This window comes from Moschus berezovskii, chromosome 25, assembly GCF_049115385.1.
Source record: "Moschus berezovskii isolate FMDL1 chromosome 25, NW_MosBer_1.0, whole genome shotgun sequence".
Taxonomy (NCBI): Eukaryota; Metazoa; Chordata; class Mammalia; order Artiodactyla; family Moschidae; genus Moschus; species Moschus berezovskii.
This window is the reverse complement of record NC_142484.1, coordinates 8,448,565-8,468,301: the sequence shown is the minus strand read 5'-3', so window position 1 is coordinate 8,468,301 and position 19,737 is coordinate 8,448,565. Positions and strand designations below refer to the sequence as shown.

Below are 19,737 nucleotides of genomic sequence, written 5' to 3'. Positions count from 1 at the left end.
CTCCCCGGAGCCTCTCCCCGGAGCCTCTCCGCGTCTCCTCTGAACACGCCCCCTCAGCCGCCTCCTACGCAAGCAAGTGCGCCGCCGGAGCTCGGCGGCGGCGCGGCCCGGACTTGCACGAAGGCGAGCCCGCCGGCTTCGCTGGCCCCGCCCCGGCACGTCCCGGCGCGCAGGCGCTGCCCGCCCCACTTGCCTAATTAGCATAGGGCGCTGGGCCACGCCCCCTACTTTGCATGCGCACGGCCAGCCCCGCCCCCGCTGTCAGCTGGAGGAAGCGGAGTAGGAAGCGGCCGCGATGTCCTTTTGTGTCCTACAAGCCGCCGGCGGCGCCGCCGAGTGAGGGGACGCGGCGCGGCGGGGCGGCGCGGCCCGAGGAGGCGGCGGAGGAGGGGCCGCGCGCGGTCCCCGGCTCACCCGGCGCTCCGGGCCGCTCGGCCCCCATGCCTGCCCGCCCGCCCTGCCGGAGCCCCAGGTCCGGGGGCGGAGGGGAGCGCCGCTGGGGGGTGGGCGGGCGGGCGGGGCGCGGGGGCCATGTGCGAGCGCGGCTGGGAGGCGGGCGGGGGGCGGGCGCCAGGCGGGGTCCGACTCTGGGTCCGGCCCAGGTCACGGTCGGCACCCGGTCGAAAGCCAGACGGGGTCAGGGTGCGGGCGGGATCTGGCGTCCAGGGCTTAAGGCGCCGGCCCGATACCTGGGGCCGGTTCTGACTCGGGCTGCAGGTTCTGGCCAGGGTCGTGTTTGGGCTTCGGATCCAATCCCAGGGCAGGGTTCAATCCGGCACCTGGAGCATGCCGAAGTCCCGGGGGCGGGCCAGGGTGGAAGATGGGAAGGGTTCCCGGTCGGGGAAGGGGCTTTGAAGACCACGTGGGGGCGCTCGAAGGGGCCTCGGGCCACCCTTCTCTCTGGGTCAAAGGTCATCGCACTGGCTGTTTAGCGCTTCCTCCTCCTTGGCGCTCCCCCATTACTTCCTGATAACCTGATAGAGGGCCCCCGCGGGCGGAGGGGGAGGGGAGGCGCAGTAACTTTAGGCAACTTCCCGTAGGTGTGCGCAGGTTGGGGGGGCGGGCTGGGCGCCCCGTGATGTTGGATTCTGCGGCAGCAGGAGTGTAAGAGCCAATGTGCGGAAGAGTGTGCAAGGAGGTGGAGCCGCGCCAGCGGGTGTGCCTGGGGCCAGAGGGGAAGATGTGTCAGGTGTGAGAGGTTCCGAATGTCTTTCCATAAGGGTCTATGCCTGTGTGTGTGGTGGGGGGGCGGGGATCATGGTGAGAGTGTATTTGTGAGCGAGAGTGTGATTATGAGCCTTGAGTGTGACTTTGTTACGTAGTATGCACTTTAGGAGTGTGTGAAGGCAAATGGGAGCATGAGTGAGAGCTGGGGTGTGAGAAGGCCACATGTGTGAACCTGCCCAGTAGAGTGACCGTGTGTGGGAACGTGAGTGTGTGTGTGCAGGTGAGGACACCTGAGGACCCAAGTGAGTGGGGGGGGTGAGGGTATAAGCACACCTGTGTGAGCACATGGACTGCCCTTGGGTGTGTATGTCTCTTGTTTTGGCTCTTGAGTGGGGGATCCTCAGGTGTGGGGGAGACTGCTGAGATCGCCAGCATCTGGAGAAAACTGAGAGTTATCCCACTCTTGGCTGAGGATTCCAGATAGGGTTGAAGGTTGCTTGGGGGTAAGGTTATCCTATTGCTTGGCCTGGGTGAGGTAGGGGGTTTCCAAACCTCCTGTAGGTTCCCAAGTGGGAGACCTGCTGTCAGTTACTGGCCCTGGAGGCTCTGGAGACTCTGTTCCTATGGCAACAGCTGGGGGGGAACCTCTTCATGGGCAGCCTTCCTTGGACTCTGTCCCCCCTCCACCCTCTGGCTAAGCCTGGAAGCCTGCCTAGGCCTGGGGTTGGGCAACCAGGGTGACAGGGTATCTCCATCCCCCATCCCAGCTCCTCCCTGTGACCTGACGGGTCTCTTCCCGCAGGTGACCAGCGCCATGTCCAGCCAGGTGGTGGGCATTGAACCTCTCTACATCAAGGCAGAGCCAGCCAGCCCTGACAGCCCAAAGGGTTCCTCGGAGACTGAGACCGAGCCCCCCGTGGCTCTGGCTCCTGGCCCAGCTCCCACCCGCTGCCTCCCAGGCCACAAGGAAGAGGAGGATGGGGAGGGGGCTGGGCCTGGCGAGCAGGGTGGTGGGAAGCTGGTGCTCAGCTCCCTGCCCAAACGCCTCTGCCTGGTCTGTGGGGACGTGGCCTCCGGCTACCACTATGGTGTGGCATCCTGTGAGGCCTGCAAAGCCTTCTTCAAGAGGACCATCCAGGGTGAGCCCCCACCCCATTCCTGTGCCCTTTGCGCTCTGGGCCTGGGGCTGCCTAACTGGTGCACTGCTTGGGGTTGGCAGCCTGGAGTTCCCAGGTCCTCCTATGTCCCAGGAATGCCCTTTCTTTTAAGAGTTAAATAAAGCCGCCAGGATGTGTTGATGGATCGGATGTGGGATGTGAGAGCGGGACTCAGGATGCCGCCTAGATTTCTGGTACCCAGGCCCAGCACCTTCCACAGCAGCCCCTGCCTGCTTCTAAGCTTGAGTCTTCTGGCCACTGCTATCCTCTCCCCAGCAGAGAACATGCCCTTTTTTGTGTTGATTTCCTGAAGCAGCCCCAGCACAAGGCAGGTTTTTATGGTTAACTGAGAGGGGGCTACATCATATTTCAGCATCTACCTTTAAAAAGACTGTTAGGCAGGAATTCCCTGGCAGTCCAGTGGTAAGGACTCCTTGCTCTCACTGCCAAGAGCCCGGGTTCAAAGCCTGGTCAGGGAACTGAGATCCCAGAAGCCACATGGTGTGATCAGGGGAAAAAAAAAAAAAAAAAAGATTATTAGGCATCCCTACCAATAGTACTCAGTGAGTTTTTCCACTCCAGAAAGCATATCAAAATATGTGAGCAAGATGACGATGTAAGAAGCATTATTTGGGATGCACCTGTTATATTTTTATATAAACCATTGTTTCCTTTGGGGCTATAATACATAGGCTTTTTCAGAGTGTTTCTTGAGTGTCAGGCACCGTGCCCTATTACATTTAAGCTCTATTACCCCCCACAGCAGTCTCTAAGGTATTATCACTATTATAACTGAGGCCCAGAGAGGTTTTCGAAACTTGGTTCAGGTCCCACGGGTAGAAAATGGCAGCAACAAGATTTGAACTTGGGTCGATTGAGGTCCAACCTGTTGCCTCTGCTTATTACAAATAACTCCGGGCAGATGCCTCATGGCCAGTTGTGACATTCTAGCAAGTTTTGACTTGGCTGAGACCCGCTGGTCTAAAAGCTCTGTGCTGCCTTCTGGCCCTGCAGACCTGAGCCAACAGGTCCAGGTTCGAATGTCTCCTACCCACCCGGGAACACTTCGTTCTCTGTTGACAAGTATTTGTCGAGTTCTAGCCATACATGGTGGTCACTGTTGAGTATGTAGGTGCTGCAGTCTGCTAAATGTCTTATCTTGATTATCCCGTTTTGTTCTCACAACCCACCTTTGTAGGAAGTGGTTTTTAATCATTCCAGTTTTACAGATGGGAAAACTGAGGGTCAAGGGCGTAGTTGTGGGGCTTCCCCAAGGTCACCCACTTGGTAAGTGGCAGCCTCCAGGATCCTTACTCTTCATGAACTTGTGCTCTGCTGCCCTGGCCACTGTTCCAGGTGTGGGGACACAGCTGGGACTAAGGATCGCTCCTGTCCTCGGTTTACATCCCAGCAGAGGAGGAGAGAAAACAGTGAACTGAACACAGTTGTTATTAACAGAACACAGTTGTTATTAACAGCTGTGGTAAATAAGTGCTGAAGGGTCAGGAGCAGGATGTGCCAGGGAACCTGGCTGGGTCTGAGATGCTTGAGGGCCTCCGTGAGGAGGTGTCTTAAGCTGAAGAAGCCCAGGTAGGGTGGAGGAGAGAGCAGATTGTGAGGTGAAATTCACTTTGGGTATGTTGGCCGGTTGAGCCATTCAGTCCTGTGGTAGCCCCAGGAGCTGGGAGGGCCACCATGCATTCATTCATTCAGCTAGTCCCTGTTCCTAGCACTGGGCACAGTCCTGGCCCTCAGGGAGCTGGCACTAAAATGGGTAGACATAATAAAGAAGGTAAATATGTACAGATGTTGCATATTAAACGGTGCCAAGAGCTCACGGGAAACCATAAAGCAGGGGCAGGAAATATACAGCAGGGACAAGTGACCAGAGGTGTCTGTGGAGGGGCTCTTGCCATTCTTACCCAGTGGCTGAGAAGGCCTCCCCAGGAAGCAGAGATCTGAAGGAGGTAAGGGAGCCATGCACCCTGAGGCAGGGCCTGTTTGAGGAACTTTGAGTTGGCCAACAGAGCCGGGCAGAGGGCAAAGGGGATGAGGTCAGAAAGGTGGTGAGGAGCTGGGATGCAGCTCTCATAGGCCCTGGGGTTCACCTGGAGGGTTTTTAAAATTATTTTTAATTGAAAGATGATTGCTTTATAGTGTTGTGTTGGTTTCTGCTATACAAAGATGTGAATCTGCCACAACCATACATATATCTCCTTGAGCCTCTCTCCCCTGTACCTGGAGGGTTTTAAGTAGGGAAGGGACATGATCTGTCTTAGGGGGTTTTTTTGGCTTTAGTTCCCTGACCAGGGATGGAGCCCAGTCCCTCAGCAGTGAAAGTGTGGAGTCCTAACCACGGGACCACCAGGGAATTCCCTGTCTTAGGTTTAAGAGGATGCCTCTGTTGATAGTAATTGATGGAGGCAAAGCCAGCAGGAAGGGAGGTGACAGTGACTCTGGTCAAGGGTTGGGAACTGTTGCCAGGGGAGGAAGGGGTGGGCTTCTGAACGTATTAGGCGGTAAAGCCCACCAGGACCTGTCATTGGCTTAGATTTGGGGTGGGAGAGGAATTATAAATGCCTCTTAGATTTCTGCTTGAGCAGCTGGACAAATGAGATTACAGGTTTTGGAGGAGTAGGTGGGGGGCTCCATCTAGGACAAGATAAGTTTGTAGTGCCTTCTAGACATGCAGGATGCCGAAGAGGCAGTGGGATGTGTCTAGAGTTCAGACAGGTCTAGGCTAGAGGTACAGATTTGAAAGCCTGGGTGAGGTCACCATGGGAATGAGTCAGAGGAGACAGGTTGGAGGGCTGCCCAGGGGGTCTTCAATGGAAGGAGTGTGGGCAGATGCACAGGAACCACAAAATAGCAGTGACTTAGGAGGAAAACCCAGAGTGTGGTGTCCTAGAAGCAAAAGAAGAAAAGTGTTTGTTTCTAGGAGGGATCAGCAGTGTTAGATGTTAGTAATAGAAGGGTGAGAACTGACCACTGGATGTGGAGGCCACTGTGGCCCCTGATGAGAGCAGATGAGGGCAGCATAGCCCAGAGGTGTGACTTGACCAGAGGCTGGGGCTGGATGCCACCTGACTCCCCTGGTCCCAGCCCCTCCCTTGCCCAGGCCGGGATTCCCAGCCCAGCCGCCTTTCCCCTCAGTGCCCGGGCTTCCCTTCCCCATTCATAGCACTCCTGCTCTCCCCAGACCTGTGTTTGCCTGGAATGGGAGGGCTCTCCCCACTGGCTAGGCCCCCTCTGTGCCCCAGGAGGCTGCCACTGGAGCCCTGCCTCTTCCCTGGCAGGGAGCATCGAGTACAGCTGTCCGGCCTCCAATGAGTGCGAGATCACCAAGCGGAGACGCAAGGCCTGCCAGGCCTGTCGCTTCACCAAGTGCCTGCGGGTGGGCATGCTCAAGGAGGGTGAGCGCTGGCGGGGGCCTGGGTGAGGCTGTGGAGCTGGGTGCATGGGGTCGGGCCAGGTGAGGCCTGGGAAGTCCTGGCAGACTGGGCTGGGCAGGCGGGCTCTGGAGAGCCGGCCAGCCCCAGCCCTGTGGACACAGCGCTGTCCTGAAATTCAAGGGGTACGTCTGGACCGCGTCCGTGGTGGGCGACAGAAGTACAAGCGGCGGCCAGAGGTGGACCCACTGCCCTTCCCAGGCCCCTTCCCTGCTGGACCTCTGGCAGTAGCTGGAGGCCCTCGGAAGACAGGTGAGAGCGCAGTGGGGTCCTTGGGGCTCTGGGGTCGGGGAGGGCAACGTCTGTCTGATGTCATTCACACGGGATAGTAGTTAGCTTGGGCGCTGGGACCCGCGTCTTCCCTTCATCTGTTCGTTCACACGTTTCCCTGGAAAGTATTTACGAAAATACCCTTTTCTGTGGCAGACCTCGAGCAGTACAGCTGGGAACGGGGAAGGTTTTCTAACGCTCAGAACCTGTCCACAGACAGACGCTTTCCCTAGGAGATAGTGCGGCGTTTCCCGGAGAGAGGTGTCCGAGCCAGGCTGGCCAGTGGCTATTGAGGAAGGCCACAGGGGGACTAACTCTGGGAAGATGTTTGACCCTGAAGGGCTGGCAGAGGGATGAATGCGTGCCTCTTCCAACTGTCACTACAGCCCCGGTGAACGCACTGGTGTCCCACCTGCTGGTGGTTGAACCTGAGAAGCTGTATGCCATGCCCGACCCAGCGGGCCCCGACGGACACCTCCCAGCTGTGGCCACCCTCTGTGACCTCTTTGACCGAGAGATTGTGGTCACCATCAGCTGGGCCAAGAGCATCCCAGGTAGAGGGCCCAGGCAGTGTGGGGCTCCCCTGGGCAGGCGGGCCCGCCCGGCTCTGCTGCAGTCGCTCAGCCCGCCCCGCTCCCCGCCCTCCAGGCTTTTCGTCCCTGTCACTGTCTGACCAGATGTCAGTGCTGCAGAGCGTGTGGATGGAGGTATTGGTGTTGGGCGTGGCCCAGCGCTCGCTGCCGCTGCAGGATGAGCTGGCCTTCGCCGAGGACCTGGTCCTGGATGAAGAGGGGGCGCGAGCCGCCGGCCTGGGGGAACTGGGGGCTGCCCTGCTGCAGCTGGTGCGGCGACTGCAGGCCCTGCGGCTGGAGCGCGAGGAGTACGTTCTGCTGAAGGCCCTGGCCCTCGCCAATTCAGGTGAGTCTGGGGCTTAATACTGCTGGGTTTCTCTATAAGGTGCTTTGGTTTTTTAACTGTGATGGTGGCACGCCCCCACTTTGCAGACAGGGAAAACAGGCTTAGGCAAGAACAGTGACCTCCTGAAAGTCACGAAGCCAGGTGAGGACAGGTCCAGGAAATGCATGCTGAATTGAGCCCTAGTGCCCGAGGTTCTGTAGACAGGTGAACCACTTAATGGGAGGGAAGGGGAAGGGGACCGGAGGTGGCCATGTCTGAGGAAGGAGTGGGCCTTGGCTCATGGGCAGGAGCAGCGAGTAGTGCTTCAGCAAATCTTGGTATGGCTCCTTCTTGGGCCCCCTCCTGGCAGTGCCCAGGTCGATGTGGCTCTGCCCCTTCTGGAGATGGCCCATGTCAACAGTTCTCTTGTCTTGCCTTGCAGACTCTGTGCACATTGAAGACGCTGAAGCGGTGGAGCAGCTGCGAGAAGCTCTACACGAGGCCCTGCTGGAGTATGAAGCTGGCCGGGCGGGCCCCGGAGGGGGCGCTGAGCGGAGGCGGGCAGGCAGGCTGTTGCTCACACTACCGCTCCTTCGCCAGACAGCGGGCAAAGTGCTGGCCCATTTCTATGGGGTGAAGCTGGAGGGCAAGGTGCCCATGCACAAGCTGTTTTTGGAGATGCTTGAGGCCATGATGGACTGAGGCAAGGGGTGGGCATGGGTGGGGGTGCTGGCAGGACCCGCCCAGCATGGGGTCAGCCCCAAGGGGGCAGAGCTAGGGTCTGGGCAGTGCCACAGCCTGCTGGCAGGGCCAGGGCAACACCATCAGCCCCTGGGAGCAGGCCCTACACCCTCCCCTCCCCCCTCCTTGGGGGTGTTAGAAGCTGGGAACATGTGCGCCCAGGCTCTGGGCACAGTGCTGCCCCTCGCAAGCCATAACGTGCCCCCAGGGTGTAGGGGGCCTTGCGGAAGCCATAGGGGGCTGCAGGGGACATGTGTGTGTGTGTGGGGGGGTGGGCAGAAGCCTGATCTCAGGGAGGGAAGGGAGTGGAGGCCACCGTCTCCCAGTGGGTGATGCTTTTGCTGCTGCTTAATCCGACTTCCTCTTCAGAACGGAGGGGGATTTGGAGAGCAAAGGCTCCTGCTCCCTTTGCTCCTCTCTCATCATTTGCATTGGGCATTACTGCCCCCCCCCACCTTGAAGCAATAACTCCAAGCAGGCTCCAGCCCCTGGACCCCTGGGGTGGCCAGGACCCCCCATCAGCTCCCACCCAGTCTCCTCAGGGGGCAGGGAGAGCGCTGCCTCTACGCCCTGCAGAGCAATAACACTATATTTATTTTTGGGTTTGGCCAGGGAGGCGCAGGGACATGGGGCAAGCCAGGGCCCAGAGCCCTTCGCTGTACAGAGACTCTATTTTAATGTATATTTGCTGCAAAGAGAAACCGCTTTTGGTTTTGAACCTTTAATGAGAAAAAAAATATATAATATCGAGCTCAAAAACACTGTGTGGTGTGTCACTGGGTCAAGGGTTAGGGATACACAGGATAGAACTAACAAACAAGATAACGTGTAAACAAAGATCCACACAACCAGAGTGAAAACCGGCGCCTGGCACAGTTTAAGTCTCAGTCTCCTCATCACTCAGCAGCATATTGGGGATCCCACGGCTGATGGGGAACAGACGTCCGGACTCTGGGCACTGCAGGGTGCCCTCCAAGACCTCCACCTGCGGGAAGGGGACCAGAACTGAGCACTGGCAGTTGCCAGGTGTGGGTGTACAGCCAGGAAGCAAGCGATGGGCCGGTTCTCACCTCCAGCAGCACGTGGTGCATCTTTCTCAGAAATTCCTCGTTATGCTCATATCCCTGAATCGGCTCTTTAGGCACCTGGATGAGATGCAGCTGTGGGCAAGAGGCTTAAATCATCTCGGCTTCCCAGACGCTCGCCCTGAGGCCTGGTGTAAAGGGCTGCAGTTAACACTATCCCCCCACCCCTCCGCTACCCACGGTGGCAAGGGGCTGGGGAGGAGGGGAGGAGGGTCCTCACGGTGTCCGCAGCCTCCAGAAGCGCCGCCCACTCCACTTTGGGTATCATACGCACTATGAAGTCGGGGTTGAACTCCACAGGGTTGATACGGACCTCCGTGGCCTGCGGGGCGCAGAGATTTAGTTAGGCAAGGACCGGATCCTGGTTCTCCTACCCCCGCCCCCGGGAGAGGTGTCCGAGACGGCCGGTACCTGGAGACGCAGGGGGAAGCCACGGGGCCCCACCCCCCGCACGTGCGAGCTCAGCAAGTTGTGGGTCAGCAGCCTCATGTCTACGCTGCGCACTCCCACAGAGCCGGAACCGGAAGGAGGGTGGTCTCTGTCTACATCATTTCCGGGGCTGTACCGCTCGATCCTATTGGACACCTGGAGGAGCGGAAACGGCGAACCTTCTGGACTTCCGGTGCTCGCCGGAGCCGAGGTCGGTTGGTATCACGCGCTGCTCCTGGAAGCATCTCAGCGGCAGATTGCTACGGCGCAGGCCCAGTGGTTTTGGCTGAGCTAAACCTCATGTTGCTACAAATCGTGTACAATGTAAATCATACTTAAAACTGCTACCATGCAAGGGCCTTCGTGGAATGCAAAATAAATACGCTTGAACTGAACTCCTAAACAGGCGCCTGACACCATCGTCTCCTGCCACTTGCTGGCGGTTAAGAAATGGAAATACTGCCCCAATCCGTAAATTATACAATCAAAACAGCAGCAACCCGGCCTTGTATGCAAATAAGCTCCGCCCGCTCGCACGCGCGCCGGTGATCCAGCCCCCAGTACCGAGCTCGTCCGGAGCCCCGCCCACTCGTGCTCCGTGCACGCCTGCGCGGTGGCGGCGCCTCGCGGCTGGCCAGGTAACCTACGCCCGGTTCCACCTTTTGCCCTGCCTTTCGCAGGATTGCATCGTAGCGCTCGGGTTCGGCCCAGCCTTCTACCTCAGCCTCGAGGCATGGGCGGGGCTATTCTGACTTTACCACTCGGCATGCGTCTGGGGTGGTTACGCGTCCTGGGCTGCAGACCGGCCTCGGTGGTGTCCCGGGCGACCATCGTTGAGGGTGCGTCAACGACCGCGGCGGGAGTCCGAGGGTGCCTGCGAGGAATCCTCGAGTGGACGTTTGGCGGGGTCCGAGGTTTCAGAAGCGCTGCTGTAGCCATGGCCCCGATCAAGGTGACCGCGGGCCCAGCCAGGCCTGACTTCTTTGCCTCCCCCACTTCACTCATTTCCGCACGCCCCTTCGTCCCGCTTGTCTGGGGCAGAGTCACCGTCTTTCTTACCTTCTCGCTGCCATAGAGGCTCCTCCCGCCGTCCGTCCCCCTTGTTTCCTTCAACAAGACCCTCGTGGCTGCAACGATGTCGCTAGTTTTAGGGGTCTCGTGCCCCATCTCCTCTAACAGTTCTCAAGGCTTTCGGGCCTTCCCCTGCCACACCCACTCTGGGACACCCGTGATGAGTCTCCACCATTTTCAGGTGGCGTACCATGGCTTCCCCCACCTATGGAAGCATCTCCTTTACCCTGTTTAACTCCCCTGTGCGTGCTCTCCTCCACGCCCTCCCGCTGCTTTGGTCAAGTTATTGGCTATTACTCTCACCCCACCCTTTGAAACAGGTGATGTCTCTTAGAACCCTGTTTTTGTCTCCCCCACTGCACCCTTCTGCTGAGTTTTTCAGCCCTCTTATCTTCTGGAACCATCCCCAGCTCCTTGGGACTCCCGCTTGCTTCACAGTCTTTTGAGATCCCCTCCTACTACTTCATCCTACAGCCTACTGCTGGGTTTCTCCAGACTCTACCCTCATCCCTGACTTTGCTCCCTTTGTCTACTTTTTCTGGCCCGTGAAGCCCGCACACACTCCCAAGAACACTGATCCCTCCCCCTTGAAGGGAGTCCTTCTATACTCATATCTGCTGGATGCAGGGACCTGCACCCTGCTCCCCAACTGTCCCACCTTTTGCTGCCCTCCCATTTTCTCATCTTGAACTTGGGACACTCAGCAGTGCCCAGTGTCCTCTCCTTCTGTATTGTCAGGGCCTCCTCTTGCCTCTCTGTCCCACTTTCCTGTAACTCACCTTGTTTACTCAACCTCTTGCGACACCCAGAGAGGCCATCTCTCCCTTTTTTTGTAGTCATCGACTGGCCCGTAAGAGGAATAGGGCCACCTTGAAACTTGGAGTATGTAGGGTAACCAGGTGGTCGCAGGAAAGGGACCTCTGGAAGCTCTGACAGCAGTGGACTTCCCTGCCGGGTGTCAACCCTGGCTCCACGGGATCAGGCAGGGCTACTCAGCCCTCTGTGGGCACCCCCATCCCGCCCTTGCTGCCCTGCCCCTGCCCTTACCTTGGAGTCATTCCTTCTAGGTGGGAGATGCCATTCCATCTGTGGAGGTATTTGAAAAGGAGCCTGGGAACAAGGTGAACCTGGCAGAGCTGTTCAAAGGCAAGAAGGGAGTGCTGTTTGGCCTCCCAGGTGCCTTCACCCCTGGTTGTTCAAAGGTGAGGCCTGCGTTTCTGGGGCTCAGCAGTTGGGATCTTGTGTACATGTTCGTATTGTTCACGAATCCCGCATAGTCCCAAATGTGTTCTGTGTAGTCCTGGGACAGCTTGTATCAATGGGACGTAGGTGGTATGACAGTTAAAGAAGCATATCAGGTTTTTAAGAAATATGTTGTGACTATAAGTGTAGGGATGTAGGAGAAAAGGTGATGCAACACCTCTCATTGATCGTGCTGGGTGACAGGGGCTGTGGAATAGACTTGGGACTCAGATAAATGAGACAGTCCTGCTCATGGGACGTTCATGGTGTTGACCGAGGAACACTTGAATTTGGATCCGAGTTTCTTAGTTGTTGTTTAGTCGCTAAGTCGGGCCAACTCTCTGCAACCCCATGGACTGTAGCCTGCCAGGCTCCTCTGTCCATGAGATTTCCCAGACAAGAATACTGGAGCGGGTTGCCATTTCCTTTTTCAGGGGGTCTTCCTGATGCAGGGATCGAACCCGTGTTTCCTGTGTTGGCAGGAGGATTCTTTACTATTGAGCCACCAGGGAAGCAAAACGGAACTGTGGCTTACACAGTTCTCATTGTCTGATAAAAGCTGTTGACGTCAGGAAGTGAGGAGGGCTTGGAGACGAAGGGTGGGCTGAGGAGCAGAGGCGGTTATCCACCTGCTGACTCTCTGGCTCTCCTCCTCAGACCCACCTGCCAGGGTTTGTGGAGCAGGCTGCCGCTCTGAAGGCCAAGGGGATCCAGGTGGTGGCGTGTCTGACCGTTAATGATGTCTTTGTGACTGAACAGTGGGCACGCGCCCACAACGCAGAGGGCAAGGTGAGCTGTGGATCCTGCAGGAGATCCGGGGCCAAAGTGGAGATTTTTTTGTGACTTTCGCTTTCTCCTTAGGTTCGGCTCCTGGCAGACCCCAGTGGGACCTTTGGGAAGGTGAGTGCCCTCCTAGCCTCCATCCTGGAAGCAGGGACTTGGAGGGACACAGCCAGTGTGGGGAGTGGCCAGGGTTCTTGACCTTTCCTCTGCCTCTCATTTTAGGAGACAGATTTGTTACTCGATGATTCACTGGTGTTTCTCTTTGGGAATCACCGACTGAAGAGGTAAAAGTCGGAGGGTCCCCCGTGGGGGGTTCGCCTGCTACCCCGCCTGTCTCCATTGCCGCCTCCAGGCCCAGGCTGTTTCACGCGGCCCGGTCCTTTCTGGCAGGTTCTCCATGCTGATAGAGGATGGCATCGTCAAATCCCTGAACGTGGAGCCAGACGGCACAGGCCTCACCTGCAGCCTGGCCTCCAACATCCTCTCACAGCTCTGAGGCTTGGAGCCCAGATATCCTCCTCCAGCTGTTTCCTGTTTTACCTGCCCAGTCCTGGGCAGAGGGCCCCAGCCTAGCCTCACCTGTGATCACTCAGCTGAAATCTTGGCCACATTTCTGCAATAAACACTTCTGGTTTATGTCTGTCTCCTTGGTTTTGAATTGCTGCTTTGTCCAAGGCCAGGCCTCACTGACAGTCCAGCTGTGAAGGTAGTGGGCAGAGGCTGAAATGGAGACTCATAAAGGACTCTGATTTAACTTAGGAGGCAGTCAGAGAAGGCCTCTTGAAGGAGGTGTCATGAAGCATCCATCTACAAGCTGAGAAAGGACCAGCGGTCTGAAGAGTGAGGGAAGGAGTGGTCCTGCCAAGGGAGCTCCTCGGGGCAGACTCTGGAGAGACCCGGGCTTGGCTGGGGCCCGTGACCTTTTGCACTCGCTATCTGGATGATGGCCGATCTCATTTGACTGCAGACCTCAGGGTAGAAACTGTGGCCCAAGGCATCCCCCCTTACCTGGGCATACTAAAGATTCTGCTGAACCCCTTTTGGGAGCACACACATCCCAAGAAGGGCCCCTGGCACCTTTGCCCACCATCTGATGGGCCAAAAGGGCTCCATCGGCAGAGCCAGTGCTGGTTCAGCCCCAGGGATGGGAGGTGGTGGGTGGTGCAGGGTCCCCACGGGCAGAGTCTAGGTGACCTATGGAAGAGAGGAGACGCTCGTCAGGCTGGCCCTGCGGTGAGTGTGCTGTATGTTGTTAGGGGCCGGGAGTCAGGGAGGCCAGCAAGGCTTGAAGCTGAGGAGCATTCTGTCTACAGGCCTTGCCCTTGGGCCTCTGCCTCTTGTCCTCGGGAAACCCTGTGCTTGAAACAGGCTGGTGCTTAGGCACCACCTGTGTTTAAGAGCTCACAGTTTAAGGGAGGCAGATACTTGAAGTATGCTAAAAATCCTCACCCGATCCTGGGTGGTGTGAACCGTTATGCCACAGAGAGGTTAAACAAGTGGGCCTGGCTCATCCAGCCCCGTAAGCGGAGTTTGGATTTGAGCTGGTCGGTTGGCCTCGGGGAGCTTTATAGCCCTGCCCTGGGCCCCATCAGCCCTGGGCTCCGAGGGGTTCTCCCTGTCCTTCCAGGCCATCTGGGGAGGCTCAGGGCAGCACAGAGCTGGCTAAGGCAGGCTGAGAGATCTCAGGAAAGATTAAGGAAAGGCATCTTGGAGGACATAGTCCTCGAGGCAGTGGGACTGGTGCGCCCGGTGGAGGGAACAGTGTGGCCATAGTTGCAAAGAGTGGAACAGCTGCGAGATGGTGGCGTGCCTGAGTAAGGGGATGCTAGGAGGGCAGGGGGCCTTTGAAGCCCTGTAAACCTGCGGGCCCTTTAGACCAGCGAAGGATGTCTGTAGGGCAGTGACAGGTCAGATTCATACCTGGACTCCTCTGTGCAGGTAGAGCTGGAGAGGGGCAGGCAGGAGGCCGAGGGGAGGCCAGCGTGGGGCAGGATCGATGACGTGTGTCCAGGAGGTGGGGGCTGGGACAGGGGACCTGTGGGTGTTGGAAGGGTGAGTCTAGGGGGCCACCTGGCTGGTAGTCTAAGGGGTGGGTGGTTTGGGGAGAGGAGGGCCCTTGGGAGGGGGCCAGCCTCCCTGCAGCGTTCCCAGCCGCTCAGCCTGCCTGAGCCAGCCCACCCACTGACCTTTGTCCCTTCAGTTCTCTTCCACAACCTTTCACCACTCAGGGGTCCTGGGCTGGGGCAGGACAGAGGGCTGACCACGCCTCCAGCTTCCCAACCCCTTGTGACCTGTTCCCGCTAAGCCCTAGGTCATGGTGCTGTCCTGGACTGGATGGTAGGAAGGCCCTTTCTTTCCTGACACCGTCTCTCAGTTCTCTTGTTGTTCAGATAAGGACACGGAGGTGTATGTGCACGGTCACTGTGTGCACCTTGGTGAGTAGTCTGGAGGCTCCGGGAGCCCGAGAGAGAAGTGAGCATCTGAGCTGGCAGCTGGGCTCTCGGAGCCTGGGGTCTGCTGGTGTAGATGATGGGTTAAGTGGGCCCCCCGCGGGCCGGCACCCTGTTCCTCTTCCCAGCAGAACTCAGGCCACCCTGGCAGCTCCTCACTGTCAGGGCAAGCCTGGTCTCCATCGATGGCACTCAGCTGCCTCTGTTCCTCCACTCCTGACCTCATGTCTGGGCAGGCTGAGAGGTCTAGTGAGGCCTTTGAGAGGAAGTGTCCCCTCTAGGATCCCGTTGCCACTGGCTGGGCATTTACAGCAGGGTGAGGGGTCTTCTAGGGCCGAGGTGACCCCTTTGGACAGCATGATGGGAGTTGGGTGTGGGTGGAGGTGGGCCTTCGGTCTCAGTGGCCCTGGCTGCTGGCCATGGGGCTGGGGGTGTCTTGTGAGCTGCTCCAGGGGCAGGAGTGCTTGAGATCAACCATTTGCACAACCAAGGTGTGCAAATCCACCTGTCAATGCAGGGGACACGGGTTTGATCCCTGGTCCAGTAGGATCCCACATGCTGCGGGGCGACTAAGCCCCCATGCCACAACTACTCAAGCCCGCCTGACAGCACTGGATGTGACCTTCCTGGGCTGTTGGTGGTCAAAGGGCCAATGTTAAAATCAGTCAACCAGACTTCCAACATCCACCTGACGTGGTGGTGGTTTAGGCGCTAAATTGTGTCTGACTCTTGTGACCCCATAGACTGTAGACTGCCAGACCCCCTCGTCCATGGATTCTCCAGGCAAGAATACTGGAGTGGGTTGCCATTTCCTTCTCCAAGGTATCTTCCCAACCCAGGAATCAAACCTGGGTCTCCTGCCTTGCAGGCAGATTCTTTACCAACTGACCTACAAGGGAAGCCTGTTTACCGTAATCATTCCTTTTAACTGTGTGAGTAAAGATGCAAGTTCAGCTATCCCTGGGTACCTGTGGAGGACTGGCATGTTGATAAGTAAAACCGCCTGAGATAGCAGTTGCTATCTAGACAGTCAAGAATCTTGCTCAGTACCAGCGATTCTGAGCCTTTTCTGGGCCAAAAATTCCTTTGAAGTATTGCTAAAAGTCATGCCTGTTTCCTTACAAAACACACGTCTGAACCTGTGTGTACACACATGGACAGCTACATGCTGTTTAAAAGTTTCAAAGAACCCCGATGGTCCTACCAGAATTCCAGATGAGCCCCCTCCCCGACCTGGGAAGCATCATAGCAGAGTGGGCTTCGGGCTCAGACCTGTGAATCCTGGCCTGCTACCGAGAAGCTGGGGACCTTGGGGAGGCTCTTTAGTGTTCCTTGACCACCGTTTCTCTCATCCTTTTTTTAAGTTAATTTATTTTTGGCCGTGCTGGGTCTCTGTTGCTATTTGCAGGCTTTTCTCTAGTTGTGGCAAGCCGGGGCTGCTCTCTAGTTGTGGTTCTTGGGTTTCTCGCTGTGGTGGCTTCTCTTGTTGTGGAGCATGGGCTCTAGGTGTGCAGGCTTCAGTAGTTGTGGTTTCCAGGCTCTAAAGCACAGGCTCAGTAGTTGTGGCACACGGGCTTAGTTGCCCTGCAGCGTGTGGAATCTTCCAGGACCAGGGATCGAACCTATGTGCCCTGCATTGGCAGGCAGATTCTTAACCGCTGGACCACCAGGGAAGTCCCGACCCCACTTCCCTTATCTTTAGAGTGGAAATAATTCAACTGACCTCATAGGGCCATTGTGGGGAACACATGAGACAATTTACGTAAAGCATTTGGTACAGTGCTTGGTACATGGTAAGTGCCCAATAAATGATTGTAAAAACAAAAGAACCCCTGCTCTGCACTGTTCAGCCTGCATGTTGGTAGGGAAAGAGCTGGAAGGTAGGAGAGAGGCCAAATCCCAGACCTGTCCTTGGTGATTACTTTCTGTGGCTCCCTGGGCCTCAGTTTCCTCATCAGTATAATGGGGCTAGTGATGCTGTTAGGGCAAGGCCCCCAGTATTCTCCTTAGGTTGCCTGGCACTCGAAGGCTCACTTGAAGGAGATGGGAAAATATCTCTGGGGGGAATGTTTGTCATCTTTTAGAGAATTAAACCTGAGCTTCTGATATCAAGAGAGGGTTGGAGGGGGTCCCAGTGTCTCTAGCCTGGGCCTGGGCTGCAGCCAGGCAGGCACCATGATTGGGAGCCCTGGAGGCTTCTGGCCCCAGGGGAACACACCCTGCTGATCTTGCTTGGGGTTAAGCTGCGCAGGCATCAAGGAGTGACAGAGGAGAACGTGTATGTGTGTGTGTGTGTGTGTGTATGTACATGTGTGTCTATAACTTCTAGACAAATTTGAGTAACATCTGTGTAGATGCACAGCTTTTTGGTGCTCACAAACATGCATATTGTCTGCTACGTTATTTTTTTTCACTTATGTAGGATGCACTGCATGACATGCGGGATCTTAGTTCCCCGACCAGGGATTGAACCCCTGCCCCTTGCAGTGGAAGCAAATGAGCCTGAGCTACTGGACTGCCAGGGAATCCCTTGCTACGTGATTAATATTAGCACCAACTCTTCCCATTTGAGCTTGGGATCTTTTTTTTTAATTTAACACAGATAAGGTAACCTGCTTAACATGTGTTTTGGGAAGAAGTAAAGAAGTGCAGGGAGGGAGAGAGAAACCTATCTTCTCTTCAGCTTCTTGGATATTGGTCCCCGTTGTTTCAGCATAAACTTGACTACGAGCTGTGCTGTGCGTAGTCGTTCAGTTGTGTCCGACTCTGCAACGCCATGGACTGTAGCCCACCAACTGCCTCTGTCCATGGGATTCTCCAGGCAAGAATACTGGAATGAGTTGCCCTGCCTTCCTCCAGGGGGTCTTCCTAACCCAGGGATTGAACACAGGTCTCTTGCATTGCAGGCGATTCTTTACCATCTGAGCCTTCAGGGAAGCACATTTGACAACACTGGTTCTGAATTAGGACTAGACTTTCTTGCTGCTGCTGCTGCTGAGTCGCTTCAGTCGTGTCCGACTCTGTGCGATCCCATAGACGGCAGCCACCAGGCTCCGCCGTCCCTGGGATTCTCCAGGCAAGAACACTGGAGTGGGTTGCCATTTCTTTCTCCAATGCATGAAAGTGAAAAGTGAAAGTCGCTCAGTTGTGTCCAACTCTTAGCGACCCCATGGACTGCAGCCTACCTGGCTCCTCTGTCCATGGGATTTTCCAGGCAAGAGTACAGGAGTGGGGTGCCATTGCCTTCTCTGAGACTTTCTTGAGAGTGATGTAAATACCAGTGACTTAATATAGAGGCTTAGCTCACAGACATGCAGTGGGAAGGTTGATAACAGGGCTAGTAGGGCAGCTCCATGATTATTCCCAACCTGTGTTCATTCTATCTTGTTGCTCTGTCATATTAAACAAGTGACTTCTGCCTCACAATCCAATGTGGCTGCTTGAGTTCCAGCTATCACAGTCAAAATCCAGCCAGCAGGACAAAGAAAATGAGGAACAAGAGATAAAAGGCCCCACTAGCTGTTGACTTTAAAAAAAATTGAAAAATGTGAGAGTTAATTTTTATTTGGGGCAAAATGAGGACTGTAGCCCAGGAGACGGTACCTCAGATAACTGAGAAATTGCTCCAAAGAGGGAGGAGAGAAGGACAGTATATATGTGATCCTGATGAAGGAAGAGTATATGCAATCAAGCATATATTTTTTCTAGAAGGTTTCTGCTAGTCTCATGAAGCTTTTCCACTAGTCACGATAAACAGTCATCATCATGAAGGATTTTAGTGCTTTTCTAGTTATGAGGAGATAACGAGAATTGGGCTCATAAAATCAACTCCTGAAAATATCTAACCATCTGAATGAAGACCTGACCTGCCAGTATTTCCCCGCAAGCACAAAGTGTCTCATTTCTGCTCTCCACCCTAAATGCCTTTCAGGGGATGTTAAAGGTCAGCAGCTGTAGCACCACAGGATTTAATCCTTGTAGAGGTAGATGGCAAGCACTCACGTCAAGTGCCAGTTTGTAGTTGCCACAGCTGTCTTTTAAGAAATTTTTCTGGGGCTTCTCTGGTGGCTCATTGGTAAAGAATCTGCCTGCCAATGCAGGAGACACAGGTTAGATCCCTGATCCAGGAAGAGCCCACGTGCCATGGAGCAAGTAAGCCACAACAGTTGAGCCCATGTGCTACAACTACTGAAGCCCATGTGCTGTAAAGTCTGTGCCCTGAAATAAGAGAAGCCACTGCAATGAGAAGCCCATGCACCATGCACCGCAACTAGAGAAAAGCCCATACAGTGATGAAGACCCTGCATTGCCAAAAATAAATAAATTAAAAAAAGAAAAGTTTTTCTGGAAGCTGCCATGTATTATTGATGCTGAAATCTCATTGGCCAGAACTTAGTCACATGGGACACATTGATTTTATTCCACACTGCCTTGTGTCTAACTAAAAAGTCCATGATTCTATTATTAAGGGAGAAAGGATTTGGAGTGGACAACAAACTGTGAGCCATACGGGGGGATTGCCTCTGAGCAGAGAAGACTTCAGGGGCTTCACGGCCTCCCAAAGGACAGAGTCACTTTCTGGCTGCTTCCATCACCCTTGGCAAGGGCACGTACTAAGCTGTCCTAGGGACTGAACTCAAGCCCCTCTGCAGTAGAAGCATGGAATCTTAACCATTGGACCAGCAGAGAGGTCGACAGATGAAGCTTTTTTTGACACATAATTCACACATCGTAGAACTCACCCTTTAAAAGCAAACAAGTCAGTGGTTTTCAATCTGTTCACCAAGTTGTTCAGCCATCACCACTACTGAGATGGGTTTTTAATCTCAGTGACTTCACCCAAGATGAAGCTGATGCTTATCTCGCTGAGCATCACAGTGCATGTGTGTCTCTGTGTATGAAAGCAGGTCTGGACTTTCAGGGGTTCCGCTTGCCCTGGTGAACCCTCAGCATCACATCAGTACCTTGCATCCAGCCACTGTTCGTTGAGGGTCAT

General features: G+C 55.7%; 4 protein-coding genes across 6 annotated transcripts in view; 2 read left to right on the top strand and 2 right to left on the bottom strand.

Moving 5' to 3' along the window:
- The first annotated feature begins 259 nt into the window (after positions 1 to 259).
- On the top strand, positions 260 to 8,431 carry ESRRA (estrogen related receptor alpha). Of its 2 annotated transcripts, none has more exons than XM_055415632.2 (7): positions 260 to 472; positions 1,970 to 2,306; positions 5,621 to 5,737; positions 5,897 to 6,025; positions 6,430 to 6,597; positions 6,692 to 6,961; positions 7,383 to 8,431. In XM_055415632.2, the coding sequence occupies exons 2-7, from the start codon at positions 1,982 to 1,984 to the stop codon at positions 7,640 to 7,642; spliced, it is 1,269 nt and encodes a 422-aa protein (XP_055271607.1). In that variant the 5' UTR covers positions 260 to 472; positions 1,970 to 1,981; the 3' UTR covers positions 7,643 to 8,431. The 2 variants fall into 2 exon arrangements, with proteins under 2 accessions (XP_055271607.1, XP_088688459.1); XM_088832333.1 differs by lacking the exon at positions 260 to 472 and adding an exon at positions 1,050 to 1,189.
- Positions 8,410 to 9,338, bottom strand: TRMT112 (tRNA methyltransferase activator subunit 11-2). Of its 2 annotated transcripts, none has more exons than XM_055415634.2 (4): positions 9,178 to 9,270; positions 8,987 to 9,088; positions 8,752 to 8,841; positions 8,410 to 8,666 (listed from the first exon to the last, which is right to left on the bottom strand). In XM_055415634.2, the coding sequence occupies exons 1-4, from the start codon at positions 9,253 to 9,255 to the stop codon at positions 8,559 to 8,561; spliced, it is 378 nt and encodes a 125-aa protein (XP_055271609.2). In that variant the 5' UTR covers positions 9,256 to 9,270; the 3' UTR covers positions 8,410 to 8,558. The 2 variants fall into 2 exon arrangements, with proteins under 2 accessions (XP_055271609.2, XP_088688460.1); XM_088832334.1 differs by having other exon boundaries at positions 8,412 to 8,666; positions 8,752 to 8,826; positions 9,178 to 9,338.
- Positions 9,339 to 9,490: 152 nt separating this feature from the next.
- Positions 9,491 to 12,927, top strand: PRDX5 (peroxiredoxin 5). The gene is made up of 6 exons (XM_055415633.2): positions 9,491 to 10,147; positions 11,334 to 11,468; positions 12,166 to 12,297; positions 12,370 to 12,408; positions 12,514 to 12,575; positions 12,682 to 12,927. The coding sequence occupies exons 1-6, from the start codon at positions 9,929 to 9,931 to the stop codon at positions 12,785 to 12,787; spliced, it is 693 nt and encodes a 230-aa protein (XP_055271608.1). The 5' UTR covers positions 9,491 to 9,928; the 3' UTR covers positions 12,788 to 12,927.
- Positions 12,928 to 13,361: 434 nt separating this feature from the next.
- LOC148773851 (uncharacterized) overlaps positions 13,362 to 19,737 on the bottom strand; it is a 14,312-nt gene continuing 7,936 nt past the window's right edge. Inside the window, exons 2-3 of the mRNA XM_088832335.1 lie at positions 14,212 to 14,326; positions 13,362 to 13,485 (exon numbers count right to left, since the gene is read on the bottom strand). Of these exons, the coding sequence (XP_088688461.1) occupies positions 13,477 to 13,485; positions 14,212 to 14,326 (124 nt within the window). The 3' untranslated portion in view covers positions 13,362 to 13,476. The remainder of the gene's footprint in view (positions 13,486 to 14,211; positions 14,327 to 19,737) is intronic.